The sequence below is a fragment of the Spea bombifrons genome, chromosome 7 (genome assembly GCF_027358695.1).
Source record: "Spea bombifrons isolate aSpeBom1 chromosome 7, aSpeBom1.2.pri, whole genome shotgun sequence".
Lineage (NCBI taxonomy): Eukaryota > Metazoa > Chordata > Amphibia > Anura > Pelobatidae > Spea > Spea bombifrons.
The window spans coordinates 37,692,614-37,710,442 of record NC_071093.1 but is presented as its reverse complement, the minus strand read 5'-3'; the positions used below and the strand labels follow the sequence as shown (position 1 = coordinate 37,710,442).

The 17,829-nt window shown below is 39.2% G+C and overlaps 1 protein-coding gene across 1 annotated transcript; it reads left to right on the top strand.

Moving 5' to 3' along the window:
• The first annotated feature begins 2,396 nt into the window (after positions 1–2,396).
• On the top strand, positions 2,397–17,637 carry OTOA (otoancorin). Its single transcript, XM_053471997.1, has 28 exons — positions 2,397–2,481; positions 3,525–3,553; positions 3,662–3,692; positions 4,027–4,054; positions 4,524–4,614; positions 4,741–4,872; positions 5,344–5,579; positions 5,830–5,933; positions 6,681–6,787; positions 7,271–7,410; positions 8,020–8,143; positions 8,612–8,827; positions 8,966–9,133; positions 9,338–9,478; positions 9,970–10,025; positions 10,462–10,579; positions 11,395–11,468; positions 11,581–11,713; positions 11,917–12,107; positions 12,208–12,289; positions 13,247–13,364; positions 13,834–14,021; positions 14,120–14,275; positions 14,692–14,834; positions 15,213–15,349; positions 16,304–16,401; positions 16,728–16,926; positions 17,442–17,637. Exons 1-28 carry the CDS (start codon positions 2,397–2,399, stop codon positions 17,525–17,527), a joined length of 3,411 nt encoding a protein of 1,136 aa, XP_053327972.1. The 3' UTR covers positions 17,528–17,637.
• The last annotated feature ends 192 nt before the right edge of the window (positions 17,638–17,829 follow it).

The following is a 17,829-nucleotide window of genomic DNA, read 5'->3' as shown; positions in this document are numbered from 1 at the left end:
ATGTAGCCAAGGTATTGTTCGGTAACTGAAGTTGCCATGGATGTATATAAAATGTGCCCCTCACTTAATTAATCCAGAAAGCTGATTCTAGTTACTTTGAAAGAAGGAGAAGAAGGTAGGAAGGCTATTAGTTATGCAGATGTTGCTGCCATCTATCACAAGGTGTATTAGTCATTTTGATTTAAACATCTAAAAATGACATTAATTGTGAAATCTATGGGAATAAATCTTCTTTGAAAGCCTTGGTTTCAGGGGGCACAGTGGCAATCAAACCCCAAGACCAAATAAACCTTTGCAAACACCCCCTATGCAGTGAGGGGTGACTAGAGACGTTATGATATGAGTTGGGTCACTGTCGAGTTGAGTGGAACTGAAGTAGATGCTGTGGTTAACCTGTAGAAAGGCTAACAATGGATTGAATTATTTTGAACTGTCCATACTCCATTTCTTTCACTCTCCTGGCATATTAACTGCTGTATTACACGTATGGGGAAGTCATGCAATGTCATCTGCTAGGTCAAGGGTGTCCAACCTGCGGCCCTCCAGCTGCTGCAGGACTACATCTCCCATACTCCTCAGCCAGCCCCTTAGCTGAATGGGAGATGTAGTCCTGCAGCAGCTGGAGGGCCACAGGCTGGACACCCCTGTGCTAGGTCATGGACAACCTCATGTCCAACAACTTGAGGTGGAAGGTGGTATCCAAAGCCATCATTCCCACCAAAAAGGTCTTTATCTTCAGGACCCACTGTGGCATTTAAATGTAAATGTAAAAAAAAGGACTTCACACATGTAAATAAATAAAAAGACCCCCCCAAAAAAACAAATGTAAATAAATAAAAAGACTCAAGGATAGCATTTTATAGCAAAAATCCAGTGCAATCCACACAACCCTGCAGGGAGGCAGAAAGCAATGCAGGCCTTTTGACACTGTGGCCAATGACACTTCCGTAACGGAAAGGAGATTACCAGAGGGCCGCATGAACACATAGAAGAATGACGGCTCTGGGCAAAGAGCTCCACATCTGGATTTACACTTGGGGGAACCCCAAGAGATTCCCAAGAGAGAATGTGCATACAAAAGGGGTGACACTCAGGGGTAGTAGTTAAGTCTGAGGTTATTGGGGTTCCTTGTGTGGAATAAATTGGCCTTGCGTTTGGTTCTAGACAGCCTTTGTAGGCGATACTAGTGTGATATGCGGATGGATATTTCCATCCGTCAACAAGTCTGCTAAAGTCTGACCAGAAGGGAGGCTACGCGTATCACTGGTGTGTTCCTCTGAATATTATCTTTTATCAGGACTTGTTGTTACAGTGGGTAAGACATGAATTTGAATGCCTATTAAAACGTTCTCTTTACACTCCAAATCAAAGGTCTCCGATGACTCTATAACTATATAGTTATCCCTTGAAGCACTTATGTTTTTGGTAACAGTGGAATTATTCATTCCGTTTGAACATTTGTTCAAAGCACGGAAAAACTAGTATAGTGAACGGGTTTGCAGCGTCCTGAAAAGAGCTGGGGAACTGTAGCTGTAACTACAAGTACTTTCCTGTTAATGGAATTAGATCTGTCTCATTCACGGAACAAGAACAGATCCTTAATCGTTGAATCATGCAAAATTTGGTGTAAAACAGAGCTGAACCCTCCTAGGCTGCCAAGGAGATGGCCATGGTCAAAAACGGTCTAAGTTTTTAAGGCCCTTGTAACATAAGAATAATTTCACACAAACAAAGTAATGTAATGCATTGATTTATACGTCTGGGACACAAACTCGGTGTCAAGAAAAGCATCATGCATAAGTCAGTTGTGTCCGAGATTTGTTTTCTTTACTCATATAATGAAATAAGGCATTTAAAGAATAATACTGTGTTATTTACATACAAAGAGGTGAACGTCAACCAGGAACAGACAGTGAACTAATAACATGCCCTACAGGGCGTACTCGCTCAGGAGCATCTCCGGTTTTAGGAGAAATCTCCATTAGCATATCACTCTGGTTCCACTCGCCGGGCAGCCGAAAAACTAAATGTAGGGCTAATTTCTTCTGCGCAAGAGAACAAAAACTAAAAATCCCAGACATACTCTTCATGGGCTGGCATGATTTTGAGTATTTGGGCCACCAGAAACCTCTTTTTCTTAGGTGTAGGTCCTACTTGCTATTCAATATTTTGCCACTAGGACGATGAGTCTTTTGGGCAGCTTTAACATCATGCCTGGATCCTTTCTGTGTCCTTTTATGTACAGTCCTATTTTGGGGAAACGTGAGACAATCAGGGCTAGATATTGTGCCAGTTCTCTTCCATGCCATTCAAGATATAATAATTTATGGATTGTTAATAACCCCCTCCCCGTTCCTTTTATCCACTTATTGCATAAATGCCCTTTTGATTTTAGGATGGGCATAGAACTGAAGCTTTGTCCCCTGCTGATGGTTTTCATCCTGCCAGAGTTCGCAGCTGTCCGGAGCTCTCCTGTTCCAGGTACCCAGGGAAATCTCCGCAGAATGTCCTCTATTGAGTTGCCGAAGGGCCGGGTTTCCAGTGCAGTATTGTGTGCAGCTCTCAGATCTGTCTCCTGTGTAACACTTGAATGGTCTCTCTTATTCAACCACGAGGTTGAGGTCATTCCTAAGACAGGGGCTGTTCTACAGAAATGAGTTTCATGATTTTTATATCAGTGGGAGTTAGAATGAATTGTCGGTAGGATGGTGAATATACAAAGCCCGGTACTTTGTAGGATTGCAATTGGTGCCTTATAAATGTGACTGAAACAAACATAACAATAAAGCAAGGATTCCCTTTAGGGGGAATAAACCATCATAAAAAGAATATTGCTTTAAAACACTCTTTAAATTCATTAGTCATCAGTCATTGCCTCTCCGACGCTCTTTCAATCATGCCCCTGAATTTTTATACTTGCCGTAGACCAACATACAATAGTAAATGTGACAGAATCTCGTTTTTATGGATCTCATTGTATGATTGCTGTTTGTATCGAGTGTTAGCGTCACTATTAAACCCCCCCGTGAAATAGTTCTGTAGAGGTTAGGTATCAGTGTGGAAGCCAAGTGTGATACCGCAGCGAAGAATTACTGCTCCTGAATTCTCAACGTCAATGAAAAATGCGGTGCTACTGAATTATAGATTTTCTGGCTATCTCTTATTTGCAGAAGGAATATTAACAGAGTGTATCGTCGCATGCATTGTTAATAAACCCGGGAACGAGGTTATCATACGTATCATATCTGTTTGGTGCTTACTGATTGAAGGAGCAAACCTTCGCCTCTATGGCACAGATGTCTCTTTCTTGCTTCACCACAAACTGCTCAGTCTGTCAGTGACAGAATAAGGATATAACTCAGGGGCCTTAACCTTTAATGTGTTGGTCCCGACAGCCTCTTCTGTGCAGGGATTATGATGCTCCACAAAATGTCAAAACCTTTCCCTAGATTTATATGCAATGTTTTCTGAAACTTTTGATACTTTTATTTTTACTTTCATTTAATGTACTTTTTATTTTATAGATTTGCCTTTTCAGCTGCTCGCTGGACTGGTCAGTATTCTAAATCTATTATTTTATATATTTTCAATATCTTTTAATATCTTTTAATCTGAGGTAAATTTTTGTAAAAAATTTATTTTGTTTTTTTTTTCTCCCCAGAAAGAAATATTATCTGGCAAATACCTGATTGGTAAATAGATAATCTTTATTCTCAAAACTTACATGGTTTTGCGCCCAGTGAATTATTTCTCCCCTATTGTTAAGTTACGTTCCCCCTCTGGCGGCAGATCACTGGTTCTGGATGCCTTTGTAAATGTGGCGGAAGGAGCTTGGGACAGGGAATTCATTACTATTCTGCTTTTGCCACATTTTGCCACAAATCTAATCCTTATTATTATAAGTTAGTCCCCTGCTTTTAAACCCCAAAATAAATGGAATTGGTTATATTAAAATCTATGGAAGCGACCGTTCCCCATTGAGTAACGTCAATGAAAATGGTTAACTTGTACTTGTCTCTCTTACAGGCCTTCTCGACATTCTGCAATCCCAGAGGTAACATTATGATGTTTGCCAATTTATTAGCTCCAGTACATCACAAGCTTGTGTCGGTGGGACAGAGCAGGTAGTTAAAGCGAGTAAATGTGAGATATCCCGCAAGAATGGTACAGGTTGGTGGAAAATTGGGAAGCTTAGTAACAGGGTTAGCTGGGTATGATGAATTTTGAGGAAAGGAGGGAATCCGTACATTTTGGAGGTGATGGGGCTCAACTGTAGAGAAACTGGGCTCTTGGGGTTTAACTCAGAGTCTCCAGGTGGGACAGGACTTCCCTGGGTCTCCCGGTCACGTCGGCTTTCTCCAGGCAGAGAATCATTGTGTGCCCATGGAAGCTCACCCTCCTATGATCTGTCTATGTAAGGTTGTCTAGGTCTAGTCTTGCCCCTCGCAAGAGCAAGTACCCTACACATCTTATAAAGTGAAAAAAAAAATAATTTGAAACAATGTCTTGCTTTCTTTTTGCAGTTCTAACAATAGCGCGTGGACCCCAGACTTAATTGAGAAAGTTGGGATGTATTTAGCATCTCAAAATGTATTTTCTATTAGCGGTTTGCAGGTAAGGCAGACGTAGAAAAATAAGGGAATTAATATACTTTGTCAAAATCATATAATATTATATATATAATATTATAACCAGGCCGCCAGCTGGCATTGTATGTCATTACATATTCTCCATTTATAGACATCTGCGAGCCAATACCTGGAGAATATTTCTGAAGATCCCAAGTTTCTCCGGTCAGAATTACAAAAACTTGACTCTGAGCAGTTTCAGCTAGCAATGAAATATCTCCTTGGTGGTAAAAAGGAGCACTTTGTGAGTAAATAAAATCTGTGTGCTTAGAAAAGTCTGTCTCTTTCCGCCTTCATTTTATCACCAGCCCCCCTTTCCTCTCCTCTTTCTCCTTTCTAGGGCGTTTAAGGATGTTTGGTGGTATGAAAGTTCAGCGGTGTACAAATAAGAAATTAAATTATGTACATAGAATATTATGTCATTATTTAAATACAGCTTTCGCTGTGTCACAAAATCACATAAAAACTCTTGGTAGAATCCTGCCATTGACCACGTTTCTCACCATAGCCCTAAATCAAATTGTCCCTCGCTGACCTTTTGAGATGATAGCAAGTATGCTTTTTCCTTCCTCATTTTTCCAAAAACAAATGGTGTAATACTTGTTACTCCACATCTTTTTTCTTCTTTTTCTAATTTTCTCTTTTAGATAGAATAAGCAGTGTCATTCTAGAGCTCTAACAAAATAACCCAATACGTTTGTTACTACTTCTTTAGGATGTGGCGGATATGGTCCTGGATTTTGAGACACTACGAGACAAAGTTTTTCAGTGCCCTGGGGGAAACCGAACCATATTTCTTATAACCCTGGAGAAGTGTCTTCCAGTCCTGACCTCAGCTGATTGTGTGGACATTCTGAGCCAAGTCATACGGATGTTCGGAGAGAGCTACCTACAAGCAGATGTGATAGCAAGTCTACCGTCTGAGTTACCAGAGGAGCCCTTCAGAAATCTGTAAGGCCCCAAATTATTAAAACAAACCGGTCATTTGAAACAAAGAAGGCAGACATCAATAATGGTGCCAGACCACCCATAACATATTGTAAAATATAACCAATATTGGGTATTAAGTGTATATATAACAGAAATGGAACTCACAGAAGTTCCATCAACACTAACGTCCACAGTAATGATCATCGCAGGTCCTACTGAGTGATATATACTTATATTTATATATACTGATGACTGGGTATTCACCATTTAGGTCATCTGTGTTCAAGGAACTGTATGACAAGATCACAGCAAATGAACGAAGAGCCCTCTATGAATGGATGACTCAAATCCTCCAAAATACTCACATGAGTAACGGCAAGTATGGCTGATTTACAATAAAAAACGTGCAATATTGTAGTAAACTGTATTTTTTTGTTTTGTTTCATTAATTAAATAAATTATATCATACCATTGAGTACCTTTTTGATTGATATTGTAATTGTAAAAGGATAGTCTCGAGGGAACAGAGGCTGAGTAGAGCAAGCCATGATCACCTTACCTCTGGGTGAGGAATTATAGGGTGCTGGGTATCCGATTAAATTACTGTTATGACATAAGTACAATATTCCCCATATACCTTATAAACAGGGTATAGTCAGCATTCCACTAAATACAAGTAATTAATGACTCCAAATGTAGACCTCCTTGGTCTTGCCTATAGCTAGACCTTTATCTTGATCCTAATCATTATAGCACTAGTCAGGGGATCCTTTTTTGTAGAAGGTCTTTCCAAAATAATGCTACAAAAGTTTTGTTGTTTTTAATGACTGTGAGTAACCATTGATGAGCACAGTACTTCTTCAGCTATAATAGAAAGAATATAATAATAATATCCCATAATTTAACATAAACCTAAACATTTCTCAGATACTTCTTAAACTGCTTCTCTGAATCCTCAAGACATTGTCCATGTGTCCACAACATGTCAAGGGAACTTGTTTTGATTGCTTTTATGATATTCTAATAAATTTCACCCAAAAAATGTTTTATTAAAAGTTTTATTATGTCTTAATTCATCTCCTAAAAATAATTCATAATAAGCGAAGTAATATATGTTCACAGATGTCAATGAATCCTCATCATGGGTCACTGCTGAAAACCTCTGGATCTTGAGTAGATACATGGTCCTCTTACCACTAGAAGAAATCAGGAAAATACATATTAATGAGGCAAGCAGAACGCTTTTAGAAGAAAATGCATTGTAAATTGATTTGGAATGTTCAGTCCATTCTTCTGCACCTCCCATGAAATATCCAAAAAGTACTCCAAGTCCATCTCCCACTAGTAACCACAATCACAAATGAAACATTGGTTCTACCATTTTGTGAATTATAACGAGATCTACCCAAAGACTGCTATTGCACACACAAAAAGTAATGGCATGGATCACGTCACATTAAAAATGTCTGACTCGGTGGCCCAGATCTTCGGCTTGAAACTTATAGTACATAGATGATGTAGATTGGACTTCTTAAACTTTAATGTATCTGGGATATTCAGTAGCCAGTTGGGTAGCCCTGCAGCTGTTGTGCAACTACAACTCCTGTTATGCTGTACCAGCCATGCAATACACATTGTGCTCTCGTGTGACTTGCAGGACTGCGCTTGGGTGTGCAGGAACATTAATCTCTGATATATTGTTTCATTCCTAGATACGAATGTTTATCAGCTGTGATAATGCTACGAAGCAGTTGGACACCGTATATGACATTGCACCAGACCTCGCAAAAGCTTTCCTAGAACGTATAAACTCCTCAGGATTTGATATGAGAAACATTTCAACCATATACAGGTAAAACATTATACATAAAGGTCATTACGGTTAGATGCAGTTGTGAGTGTTATAGGGTATAAAGATTTATAAAATCTCTTTGTAGCATCCAAAAATGATATCAGATTGCAACATGTTTTTACTTAGATGCTGGACGTTTCATAAATTATCAGTGTTCTTCAAGAAAAGAAATGGTGTTGATTACAATCTGAACATCTCATAATTACATGCTCCCTTAGTGTCAGGGTTCAGTGATGTCATATGGTGATCACGACATCAATTGGAAAACAAGAATACAAAGTGATTAAATAGTAACAGCTCAGAACTATTAAACGCCCAGATTTCTTCCCATAAATTTGAGTTCCGTAACTACAAATGCCAAAGAAATCTTAGCAAGTGTCTTATAAACCTTTGTATGTGTTTCATATTGTCACGTACAATTAAGAAGCATATACCCTGGAACCCTACACAGCTTTATAAGGACAGGTGAAGACCACACCACCATTACCCTAATGGCTAAACCCGGGACTTCAGCTGCCAGTTGGACAACAATGGTCTATAGTGCAGAATATGTTTTGTACAAGCGTTCCGTGACAAAGACACCAATATGTCATTACCTATAATTTGTAGGCTTGGGTTGCTTGTTTGCTTCTATGATGATGTTCAACAGCTGGACCCAGCAGTGGCCAGAGCTTTGCTGCATCAAATGATCAAGTGCAACCAGCTGAGGAGCTACCATGCTGAAGTACAGAAGGTACTCTGATATCATTATCTAACTTAATTATCTGCTTAATTACCCAATATAATATATCCTACGTGATGCATGTCCACAATTAAGCCCTCAAAAGCATCTGTGTCACATGTGCTAAAACGAAATCTTCATAAATTGAAAGAAATATTACTTTTAATATTATATTATTATTTGTATAAATGCAGTGAATACCTTTTATAACATTATTACAATAACAATATATAAATTATTGGGACCGCAAAGGTGTCTTCCATCTGAAGTCTTGACTTGTCGGCCCAGTACAAAGACCACATCTATATTTCAATTTAAAAGAACTAATCTTAAAAACTTGACCACTGTGGTAGCGGCTTAAATATTCAAGAGGGTCTTATATGGCCTTGCGGGGGCTAAATACACAGGTGAATAAACTTTAGTTAAGATGAATTGTCTCATTCCAAATGTATTTTCTTGTTCCCTTGTGGAACTTTACAGTTGAAGTCTGAGTTTCTCCAGATTGCGATGTTAAACCAGACGCTGAATGAGAGCCTCGGATCCCTTTCAGATGCTATAGTTGGCCTGACTCTGTCCCAGCTGGAATCTCTTTCACCCGAGGCTGTGCAGGGGGCTATCTTGACACTTCAGCAAGTTTCAGGGTGGACCAAGAGTCAGATCATGGTATTGACTGCCAAATATCTCCAGTCTGAAAAGGTAAGGCTAATTATCTAGTTATTTTACTCTCTACAGCTCATGGAAGTTGTGTACTCTATAGTGGTTGCCTTTGTTGAGAACTTTTCTGACATAAGCAAATTACATATTTTTCACGCTCATTTGATCTCTTGGACATAGGTTTTAACATTTTCCAATATCAGTCAACTGGGGGAACTTGCGTCTGGAATTAGTGCTCAGTCATTTTATGATATGAACCCACGGGAGCTCTTAATGGCTCTGAAAGTTGGACTTAACCAGTATGGATCAGGTCTATCTCCAGCACAGAAGGAAGCCATCTTAAGCAAGGTACCTTGGATCTTCTTATAGCTTTCATGTAACCATTCCCTTTTCGAAGAAATGTTTCCGATTTTATTTCACTGTAAAGCAAAAGTATTTTTCTCCAATTTCCTTAAACAACCTAGATTAATATTTAAAATTAGTGTAGATGAGCAGTCCAGGATAAACCTTACATGTTACATAAATATGTCCCATTTGTGTATTTGGAATTAGGTGCTGTCTTCTGGACATTTCTCTTCAGTCGTCTTAGACATGAATGGAGAGTTATTTAAAGAAGTCCCTCTTTCGAATTTATTTGAACAACATGACCTGAATGTTGCAGTCCTAAAGGACAAAAAGATGAGGAAGAGTCAGGTAATTATGTGTTTAACCCACAGGCCCTTCCGCATGAAGCACTCATTCAACAAAGAGTAAAACCAGAGCAGCACTGGGAAACAGCAGTTTGGGTGAAACACTTCTAGTTTGAACATGAAGGCACTATACTTTTTTCACGCTGGATCTTATAACTAGAAATGTGTCAGCTGTGAAACATGATCCTTGTTGCCCCCGTTTATTATTGGGCCCTGGGTATAGATACACGTAGGGCTTGTATCTCCAGAGGTGGCCTGTCTTGCCTCATGCACAGACCTGGTCTGCCAGGCAAGGGTCCCCCTCAGCCTCACCTCGGTGCATCCTCTGCCATCGCCAACTCACCTATTCCTGTTTCTGGCTTTAATGTGAAGCCAACCTTTTGTGAAGCTGCAGATGATCTAAAAGTACCGTACTATAATACAGAACCAGAAGAGATAGGAAACAAATTGAAATGATTGAGTTGAAAATGGCTCCTTATTAGTCTTCTTTTTCAGGCCCTGCACTTGTTTGAAATCATGTCTCATAAGTCCCCTCTGGTGGACCTGTTGAGGTAAAGTAACATTTTGTTGAATTTGTTTATTGCTATAATTTCATTATTCAAAGAAAAAAGGTTTTGTATTGCCGTAAATGCCTAGTTATAGATATTGAGCTTACTCCAAGGCAGAACATACATATCATATAGAAGACATGTGCGATTCAGTACAGGACACAGCCATGAACAGAATTAGCCACATATATACAAGTACCACGTGTACAGCCAATAATAAAAACAGTAAACCTAGGAAAACCTTACAAAAAAACTAAAACAAAGCAAAAAAACTATGCAATAAAATATTTGCACCTTCTGTTATGTATCCGAGCTGCCACTGCCCCGCCGCCATTTCCATGACTGACCCTGCATGCCTTTTTGGCTACCTTTTTCTAACAACTGGACTACTGCACCAGCCATATTTACTGGTTTGTGATCCAGACGACTTTTTTTCCAGTACAGGGCATATGGTGGAAGGTATTACGTGTGAGCAGATTGACAATATGAGCAAACCCAGTTTCCTAAATCATTACAAGCTCTTGGAAAATAATCTTCACCTACTTTCTCCGTATCAGGTAAAACATCTTGTATTAATTGACAAAGATAGGCCTTCGGGATCTAACCCATTTAGTCTAAATGGTTGTAATCATACGATGAGAAGAGACTGGGGAGGGGAGTGTGGCGTTAGCAAAATACCAGTATACCTCTTTAGGGACACAAATCACTTTGTCCTTTATTCCTTCCCTGATCTAAAAAGCATTGTCCATTAAATTAAATTGTGTAATTAATTTTTTTTTGTTTTAAGTGTCTTACTTAATCACATAAAAAGTCGACGTAAACCTCGTCTTCCAGCCATGCTGCCAACACCAACCCCCCAAGACTATTGTTTCAAGTGTTAGGAGGTACGAAACTGTAGGAGAAGCAGCAATGTCCCTCGCCCAGCTACTATGGAACCAGATCTTTCATCTAGTCTGTTGTGTTTTTATATTCATGCATAATGGTCAACCATCCTGTCTAGTGGTCTCAAGCCAACTGCTCTCTACGTCTAAAACATGGCTTATGAGTTCTTGTTACCTGGCCAACAAAAACCCATGGATATATATAACATTAGCATCGAAATTAGGGCTGCAAAGAGTACCATTCCAACCAGTCCGCATGTCTAAGGAGCCCAGTATTGCTCGTTAACCCCTTAAGGACAATGGGCGGTCCCTATACCCATTGAAAACAATGCATTTTGAGCCTGTACATGTACGGGCTTTGTCATTAAGGGGTTTATCTCACACGTTTTTCTTTAGACCCACATTAAATCTCTTCCAATGATTAACTGTGACAGAGACAGGGAACATCACAATTGCTCTGAATATTTGGACAAATCTCTTTTGATGTTTAGATACATTGCCTGGCTTGGAAATATTGGAAGATTTCGCAAGCAACCATACCGCCATTCCTACTAGCAGTTCTGCCGTAAGCATTCAAAGCAATGTCTTTTCATTTTATCTTCTGTTAAATGCAAATTGAAGAGTCGATTATAACTATATTGTTGATGGTAACTGCCTTCATTTCCTTTAAATTTTAGTTCAGGATATTTTGCGTCCCATCCTCTCCCATGTGGACCGCTGCTAAAAGGCCTCGGAAAGATTGATCTAAAGAATTTGGGGTTGAATACCCAGAAGCAGAATATGGTGCTTAGCAAAGTCCACCAGTGCCTGGTGAGTATGTTGATACTTTTAGAGACCCCCATATCCTACCCTAGTAATTCTGCCCCGTTCCACAGGGACACCCACGTCAGGTGCCGGGTTGGATGAGTTTTAGTCTTCCGGAACATATTCATAAGAATTGCTAAGCGATCAAACCAGATGGATTATGCGCAGAAGCAGAGCAGTTGCGTTACACTAACGTTTCCTTTTTCCAGAATAGTTCTATTTCTGACGTTTACCAGCTAGACGTACTTGGGAACCTCATCTGCCATTTGTCGCCAAGCACCATACGTAGCGGCCTAGCCACAGATGTGGTCGCAGCTACAATTCATCTGTTAAAGAAATGTACAAGCCTCAGCCTTGAGCAAAATACAGAAATTAAACAAAAGATTCTGGAACATTATGGGTACGTTGGATATTTTTTGCAAATATCTGAATATATTGTTTGTATCAAACACTTCTCATTCTCGTGTTTCGTCTTTTCGTTTTGTATGTGTTTTTTTTAGAGACCCGTCGAACTGGACGTCTGGTTTGGTATCCTTCTGGGGTCTGTTGTCAAAAAACGAGTTCACGGGAGTGTTAAAGAAGGTATCTATCGGTCCTTTATGTCTTGCCCAGGTCTGTTATATCCATTTCAAGTGTAAGAGAAGGAAGGACAATTAGTAAATGCAGGATAACCCTGACCCTTTATATATATATGAAATTACATTTTTTTTACAGTGCACCAGCAGATTTGGTAGCATTATAACAATAGATGAAGTTTAACAGTAACATTAAAATTGGCAATATACAAAATTAACAATAACATGAAAATACATAAGAAAACCTGGTACAGGTGAAGAAGAAGACGAAGAAGAAGAAGAAGAAGGAGGCCCTGGTTTTGCAAGCTTACAATCTATTGTATCCATATATACATAATACAGTGTTATTCCAGGCTGGGCAAACTAGGCATCCCATCTGCAGCATAACGTGGGGTCAGATCGCACTTTTAGGTGATCAGGCCCAGTGTTTCACCCCTGCACTATGTGCCAGTTGGGAAAAATCACCATACCTGCCAACATCCAGGATCAAGCCACCCTGAGCCTTCCCTCTTCGGGATGCGGGTAGGTGGTCCCTGTGGTGCCGCTGGATGATATCCGCTAAAAAAATGTATTATGCCATATATTTCTAAAAGGGGTTTAGGCATCCAACAGTATTAGGAATCAGGTTTCAAATACCACATTTAATTACAAAAATGTTAAATTCAACAGATGAGACAGCACCTTCAAGGTAAACTAGGATTACAATAATTTACGATAAATGTGAAGATAATCTTTAATTCATCTGTATTAGATTTCTTCAAAGGCTGGCCGTGAAAATAAAATGGAATTTCCTAAAATAAACAGTTAACCATCCGGGAGCAAAGGGAAAATGTCATGGCATTAACATAAATACCAGGGGTTATCACCCAAACACTGTTAAATGTGATATGTCACGTATACCCCTATTTTTTATTTTTACTGTCTCCTCTCTTCTTAATTTCTTGGCTCGGCCCGCTCCGCAAAGTTCAAGGGTACAGTTATGCAGATGGTATCGGAAACAGTAGAAATTCCTTTGAATAAAGGGATTTTATCAGCGATATTCCATGCGGTTCGTAATACCTCTGTTCCTCATCACTCAGCAGGTAAACCTTTTTTAACCTACCTTGTCGACGTGGTGTGGAGACGTCATGAAGGCGACATTTTTAATCTATTCTTTCTGATGCTGAAAAGCCTCATTGTTTCGCTAAGTTCAGACAAAATGTCTTTTCAGATATAGAATAGCGTGAACTATTTCACTTGAAAGAGAAGAATTGTATTGGAGACCCGTTTAGAATCTTTTTTTTGGTTTAATCAGCTTTGTAGATCACTAGGAAAATGATGTATTGGTAGGATTCAACAGCCCTTAATAATAATAATAATAAAAAAAATATTGCTTAAATCTTATTTAAATTATTAAATCTTTAAAAAATCTTAAAAAAATAAATAAATCATTAAATGCTTAATTTGTATTTAAATTATTTAAATTAAATTTTAAATTAATTCAATAAAGTCGTTATATATATTATTATATAATAGAAGCACAAAATACACGTTATTCCTTTTCATGCACAGACTGTGCAGGGATCACATCGCCCACGGCTGATGAAATTATGATCCTAGCAGAAGCCAACGTCTTTTGGTCCACAGTGGAATTGCAGTGCATTGGCAGAGAAGTCTTCACGAGGACTGTGCACATCCTCGGCTCTATAAGAAACTTAAAGCGGCCTCAACTCCATGTACTGAAGGAAAAGGCCAAAGAGGTACAGAATGTCATTTTCATATGCGTTCAAATGTGTTAAAAATGGAAGCAACACACAAAAAGTGTTGGGTAATCTTACAACGTGCGTTTCTTAAAAAGGTGTGGGGGGAACCATCAGATTGGAAGAGTTACCATATGACATCCCTAGGACGCATCATAACAGCTCTGAGCGAATCTGAAATAGACCTGCTGGATTTAAGCTCCATAGATGCAGTTTCAGTACTTGGCCAGCAGGGGGAATGGACGGAAGTTCAGGTGAGTTACAATATAGACAATATAGACTGGAATAAGGGGAGGAAAGAAAGATGGTCGATAGTAGGATAGAGGAGAGATTAAGCAAACATCAGGGAGTGTGTTCCCATACACTTACAAAAAAACAAATGGACAATTGGAACGGGTGCGAGCGATTAAGAAGAAAGTAATAGTAGGGTCAATAATCTCAGATACACAATTTATTCAACAACAATGTAATCTGAAAACATATTAGCATAAAAACGTTTCGCTTTACTGGGCTTCTTCAGGGGCGATAGGAGTATTTTATTTGTAATATAAGGCCAGAAGTAAACCTGGCGTTTTATGGTGTCTGAGGAACTTGTGTTTTACATGAAACCAGCACATTATATGGTTCTGCCTCAGACTGACAGAGGATAGATTTATTTATCTTTTTACAGGCAAGGTGCATTTTTCAAGGGTTTCTTAATGACTCTACAAAATCCATGGAGAATCTGAAAAGTTTCGAGCTGGCGGGACTTGGGGGCGCGTTGTGTGCAGCTGATCCACAGCAAATACACCAGATCCCGACTACAGAGTTTAGGTAAGTAGTTCTTGGGTACATTTTAGTAAATTCATCCAAGAATGATCTGAGCTTGATGTATATTTAGAATATAAGAAAAACTGGATATAGCTGTATTAGTTCAAGAGAAAATGGAGCATTTAGTTCAATTTGATACTTTATATTGATAAAAAAAAAAGAAGAGACATCAGACATCAGGACCCAAAAGCAAATGCGATTCTACATCTTTTTCTATGTTGGCCCAATAAAAGATGTCAACTAAAGACTGCCTAAAACAATTATAGCAGCATCACTTGCTGAGGACAAGTCTCAGTGTGTTGTGTTTTTGGAAGTTCTGGTCTGAATAAATATATTTATATAGAGAGTATATTCACTTCTCTATTGAATATTGCCTTGCAGGGCTGTTATATCGAGGATCGGATCTCTGCCCTGCAGCCTGAACATTCTGCAAGAATTTAAACAGAAAGCAGAGATGATATATGGAGAGCCTGAAACATGGAACCGATCTGTTCTCCATGACATCGCACATATTGCAGGTAACAGAGATCTGGCACCTCAGCTATGTTCTAGGCCATCGTCACCTGTTATATTAACACAGTATAAATGTTTAACACATATTGCAGTCACTCCAAAACTATAGACATATACCCATAACACATACTGGAATGCCAGTGATTGTTATATACCCCGCATCAAACTGGCAGGGGGTACCAATAAACCCAACGGTCAAAGAATGTTAATGGATTTCCCCCAGTTCTCCTTTAATAGCCGATACTATTGCTTACTCCCAACTGGTTCCTGAAATCTAGAACCTTGTACCTAACCTTCTGCAGCCGGAGAACCCCTGCCTATTTCCTTAGTCTGTCCTTCTGCTAAGAGGCTTTTGATATTTTGGATAGTTAAATAATCTTGGTATGCTTAATATTGGACTCTTAACTTCTTATTTAACAATAATAGTGACGGAGAAAAGAAATAATGGCAAAAGCGTATCTGTTTTTTATTAGTAGGTTAGATATTACGCACTAAGTACTCGCGCTCTACTTGCTGTATGGCTAAGGTATGAATGATTTGCATCAGATTAGATTGACGGAGCACAGAGAGGACACAATAGGAACAAAATAAATACTGCTGATGGATATACTTCATGTTTTCCCTTAGTTTCATGAAAAGTAGTAATATTAATCTAGGGACCTTTAGTTCATTATATTTAACAATGAAAGCTATAATCTGTAGAGTGTTCTACAAATATCACCATATGCCAGATACTGAATTCTAAATATTCATGTTTCATGGAAAAACTTAAACCAGGTCTTCTGTCCTGTAGGTTTCTTTCCCTACAACAGATCAGTTACTGACCCAAACAACCACCAATGGCCTTGAAATAAATAAAATAAATAAAACATTTAAACCTTTAAAAACCAATGGCCATATTCTATATTTTCCAAACAAACGCCAGTGACAATGAATGTAAAACCTTCTTTCTCCCTTAGCTGGTTTAAACAAAGAGGACTTAAGGTCACTGAATCCAAGCGTGATGCCTTATATTCATCCTGATGCTATTAAATACATCCCCGCCGACAGTTTCAAGGTATTGATTTGAAGATTTTATTTATTTTAAAGATGTCTGCACTCCTACATGTATAGGTCTAACATAGATCATGGAATTTTCTTAACAATTGTTCCTTATTGAATTATCCCTTCTTGCTTCCACCTGATCTTCACTTTTTTCAGATCGACTCAGTTTACTCCAGCACCCCTCTCCATCTCCATCATATCTCTGCTCTTTTTCCAAAATCATGCATGTTTAAATTTCCTTATTGTATAAACATCTGCCACTTCTGCTGGGGGACCTTATCAGGTACTGGGTGGTATTTTAAGAAAACCCCGTGATAACAGCCAATTCCTTTTTTGAAGGCGCTGTCGCCAGAGCAAATTGTGAGCCTTGGTCCTGAAAATGGAGCCAAGGTGACGGATGCACAGCGTGAGCAGCTCGATGCCGTGCAGCTGCAGAGCCTCAGTCAGGCACTTGATGGCGCCAGAGTAAGGATAAAAGATTCCGAAACTCACACTTCACCCTTTACAACCAAAGTTACCCCCTCGCCAGTCTCACAGGGTAAGTAGGACCCCAGCTAGAAAACCTGATCAGCGTGTATGACATCATTCGTTTAAGCATATTCATCATACACATTTACATATGCAGATACAACAGGAGGTGAGGACCCTGCCCTTGATCTTGTCAAGTTCCTGGCAAGAAAGCTTGGCTTATGAGGGCTGCGCACATGAGCTCACAATCCAATCCAAGTGGATATAAGCTATAATAATAACTGCTGTGTACGCAGGACACCTGCAGAGCATGCTCAGGCCTTATTGGTACTAATATTACTAGTGCTTGTAGGGCACAGACAGGGCTAACACTAGCCACACCCAATTTTGCTTGCGGGCAAAGGTGGGGCTAAGGATAGCCACACCCACTTCTGCTTGCGGGGCACAGGCAGGACTAACATCAGCCACACCCACATGTCCCCTGTGGAAATCGAGACAAGTATCTATTGTTCTAGTTGCAATAAATGAAAATGAATGCTTTTCCATTTTTTTTTTTTAGAAAATTTATATTTTTTTGTATTACAGATGCTGCACAGACAGTGGATTTATTCCATCTTGGCCGCTTTTGTCTGCTACTTCATGTTTTAACAACTGCCTTGTTTTTTGCATAACGTATGAGAGTATATAATGCAGCCTGGGCACGAGATCCATGTGTTATTAGCCACTGATAGTGGGGTAATGTGGACTGATTACCAGGAGCTGGAACTGATTAAATGTGGATATCCTCATGATATTATCTGTAATGAAATTATTCTTGCTCTAGAAAAAAAATTAGGGTAAGACACGCATAACAGCACATATACCTCCTGCATGTACCCAGTTATAGGTCGCGGCCCTGACTTATAGAGGAACTTCCACAATGTTTAACAAATTAACTAAACAAATGAATCTCCTTATCAGCAATGTAACAACT

Coding starts and splice junctions, on each gene's coding strand:
- OTOA (XM_053471997.1), top strand. CDS start 2,397: ATGGGCATAGAACTGAAGCTTTGTCCCCTGCTGATGGTTTTCATCCTG. Junction 6,788..7,270: donor GGAAAATACATATTAATGAG/GCAAGCAGAACG, acceptor TTTCATTCCTAG/ATACGAATGTTTATCAGCTG. Junction 13,365..13,833: donor TGTTCCTCATCACTCAGCAG/GTAAACCTTTTT, acceptor TTTCATGCACAG/ACTGTGCAGGGATCACATCG.